Source organism: Erinaceus europaeus, chromosome 18, assembly GCF_950295315.1.
Source record: "Erinaceus europaeus chromosome 18, mEriEur2.1, whole genome shotgun sequence".
NCBI classification, from domain to species: domain Eukaryota; kingdom Metazoa; phylum Chordata; class Mammalia; order Eulipotyphla; family Erinaceidae; genus Erinaceus; species Erinaceus europaeus.
Genome location: NC_080179.1, coordinates 77587960 through 77590900, shown reverse-complemented (window position 1 = coordinate 77590900; position 2941 = coordinate 77587960). Strand labels below are relative to the sequence as shown.

The 2941-nt window shown below is 39.7% G+C and overlaps 1 protein-coding gene across 1 annotated transcript in view; it reads right to left on the bottom strand.

Moving 5' to 3' along the window:
- Positions 1 to 520: 520 nt before the first annotated feature.
- LOC103121840 (WD repeat-containing protein 72-like) overlaps positions 521 to 2941 on the bottom strand; it is a 102279-nt gene continuing 99858 nt past the window's right edge. The window contains exon 7 of the mRNA XM_060178277.1: positions 521 to 651. Within this exon, the coding sequence (XP_060034260.1) occupies positions 596 to 651 (56 nt within the window). The 3' untranslated portion in view covers positions 521 to 595. The remainder of the gene's footprint in view (positions 652 to 2941) is intronic.

The following is a 2941-nucleotide window of genomic DNA, read 5'->3' as shown; positions in this document are numbered from 1 at the left end:
TGATTCACATCTGTATGGCCAGTAAACTCAACCTCTCACTAGAGACATTAGCCTTGATGTCCTTAGATGTATAAATTAACTTGACTACCTCAGACTGGCCCCAGTTATACTGAGTGTCACTTATTTGGGCTCATCATCACTAAATGAAGTGGCTTATTTGTTGACAACATTTCAGGCTTGTGGATGAGGTGGACTGAAGGGTGATTGACCTGAATTAAAGTCTCTACTAAAACAAAACGTCCCCATGTAATGAATCTGCTAGAGTTTGAGATTAGATACACTGAGGCAATATTTGATTTAAAGCCTTTACACCTGAGTTCTTTGAAAGTGGTATGGTTTTGACTTTTTGCTTATCATGTAATTCTGCAACTGAAAAGATGAGAGCAAAAAAAAAGTGAACTAAAAAACATACAGGATGGTTTAGACAATGGCTTTCTGAAATGAGATGCATCTGATTATTTCTAACTAGTTTCATTTTCATTACAAATAGTATTTCAGGTCTCCTGCAACCTCGCAATTTGATGTGTAACAATGTAGCTTACACACAATGATAAACATCTGTCCAACAATCCAGTTCTTAGAGATGAAAGTGTGTCTAGCACATCTTGCAGAAGCACATCTTCGCCATCCATGAGTGATGTCTTGACTCTCCTAGAAAAAAGAGAGAGAAAAAGAACTTCAGGTTATGTGGTAAACAAAACAAAGAAGAAGGAATGGCGACAGCAAGGCTGTACTAGAAGGGAAAGAATTGCATGTAATGTACATACTTTCTATCCTGAAATAAAGTCCTATGTAATAAATGTGCTGTCGTATAAAGGATACCCAGGTAAGTGTACTGTATTGCATATGTGAGTAAATATTGTTTTTTAATTGAACAATTGCAATATGGTTTGCATTAAGAAGAAAATACTAATTCTTAAAGCACTTGGATGGCTGTGAGTGTAGGCCAACTGTATTATTTGATTGGAGCTATAAAACTCACTCAAGTTCTTAACTACTTGTTAATGCTTTTTATAATAATCAAGTGGTGAGTGACTCTCATTCCGACTGGCAAAAACTCAAAAGGCTGATTTTTTGCTCTAGTTAAAGCAGAATCAATACCGTCTACTCCACACACACTTGTACAGAATTGGACATTTTTCAATTATGAGGAGAGATGGAGATGAGCAATCATTTTTAATGTTGATATTCCTAAATACAGCGAGGCGGACTCCAACATGACATTTTTCTACTGAAATGGTTCTTACTTGCGGAGCCCTCTTTCAGCACCGACTGGAAGCGGTCTTCTGCTCACCTCTGATGGATGTGCTACTCACACAGTCCCCATTTATCTCTGCTTCATGCCTAATCCTCAGCCATCCCCAGCACTCCTGTCCTGAATCTGTCCTACTTTCTGCTACCTAGATTTTTCTGGTGATTCATGAGCCAGAATCGTAGGGGAAAAAAAAAAACAAAAAACAACTACCTTGACTTTCTCATGGCATGGTAACCTCTGGTAACCAAGAGATCTAGTTTTGTTCTGCAGACTCACGCAAATGCAGTATTGATTGACAAAGACGCGTGCAGATCTGCAGGGAGAATGTGCCACATACAAATTATCGCTGTGTTTTGTTTTTTTAAGGCTGAATGGATACTGATTATAAACTGCTTAATAATGACTTGAAAACACTCATCCAAATCCTTGTCCCAAGTCTGCTTTTGTTAGTGTCTTCAGCTGGAACTAGTAACTTCACAAGGGAGCAAAATTCCCACATTTTCCATCCCAAGATGGTGATAAAACCCTGAGTTTCTTCAGTAATCACTGGATAAAAATTGAGAATGTCACACTGAATTTGTGGCTGTAAGTGGAACATTAAGGGACAAGGAATATTTTTGACCATTTTATTCTCCTCCTCCTTGTGCTTCTCCTTCCTCTGTGATCTCTGGGGCTTCATAGCTCTGAGCTGATTCTTTTCTGATAAAAACATAAGATAGAGAGAGGGAGAGGAGAGAGGGTGGCACAGCAGTGAAGCATCCTCCAGTGTGGTGAGGGTCCAGATGAACACTTTTTATTCTATTCTGGAGAGTAGGCGTGAGTGCTAGCCATTGTGTATGCAACAGTTAGTAAAAGTCAACTGGCAGAAGGCAACCCTAAACTACTCCTGTGATAGCATCTGTCAGACTCAGAAGCTTCCAGGTTTTACAGAGACAAAGAAAGAAATCATAACATCCCTGGACTCTCAAAAAGAGGAGCTGCTTGTTCATGGCATCTCAGTGCTTCTGTTATGAGACATCAAAATTATTCCCGCAGGTTTCTGGAACATGTAAATGCAAGTGAAGAAGCCAGCAGACTTCACAGGAACTTCACTCTGGGATTCACTTGTGCAATGCAATGCTCTGCTAATGAATTATTCCCAAGAAAAGACGCTGCTGAGGGAGGGAGACCATAACCTATCAGAGGCGGCCTCCAGGTTCAATCTCCAGGTCAAAGGTGCAAGAACGCTCTGGTTGAAAGTTGCTTTGCCAACCTTAATGGACTGAGGCACTCACCTGGTTATATAGCTTATACCAATAAAGAGATCACAATGGCATGATGAATAAGGTGGGCAGCTCGAGGGGACAGGTGAACAAGCTTTCCACCAGGCAGATAAAGTGTGACCTATATACATGCTTCAGACCTCTGAAAAATGGGTCAGTCTCATCAGTTGAGTGCAGGAGATGCAGAGAGATGAACAGAAAAAAATAATATACATACTGAGTTCTGAGCCACTGCAGTTAAAGAGAATTCATGAAGCTTGCCTTCCTATTTTAGACCTATCCTAAAACTGGATTTTTATGAATGACAGTTCATGATGCTTTATCAGTAGTTTAAAGTTGTGGAAATATTTTCCTTAGCAGTCTAGTAGTACTCAATCAAAGTATAAGGTCTAAAGAGTCTATTGTTTGAAATATGTTGATTCAG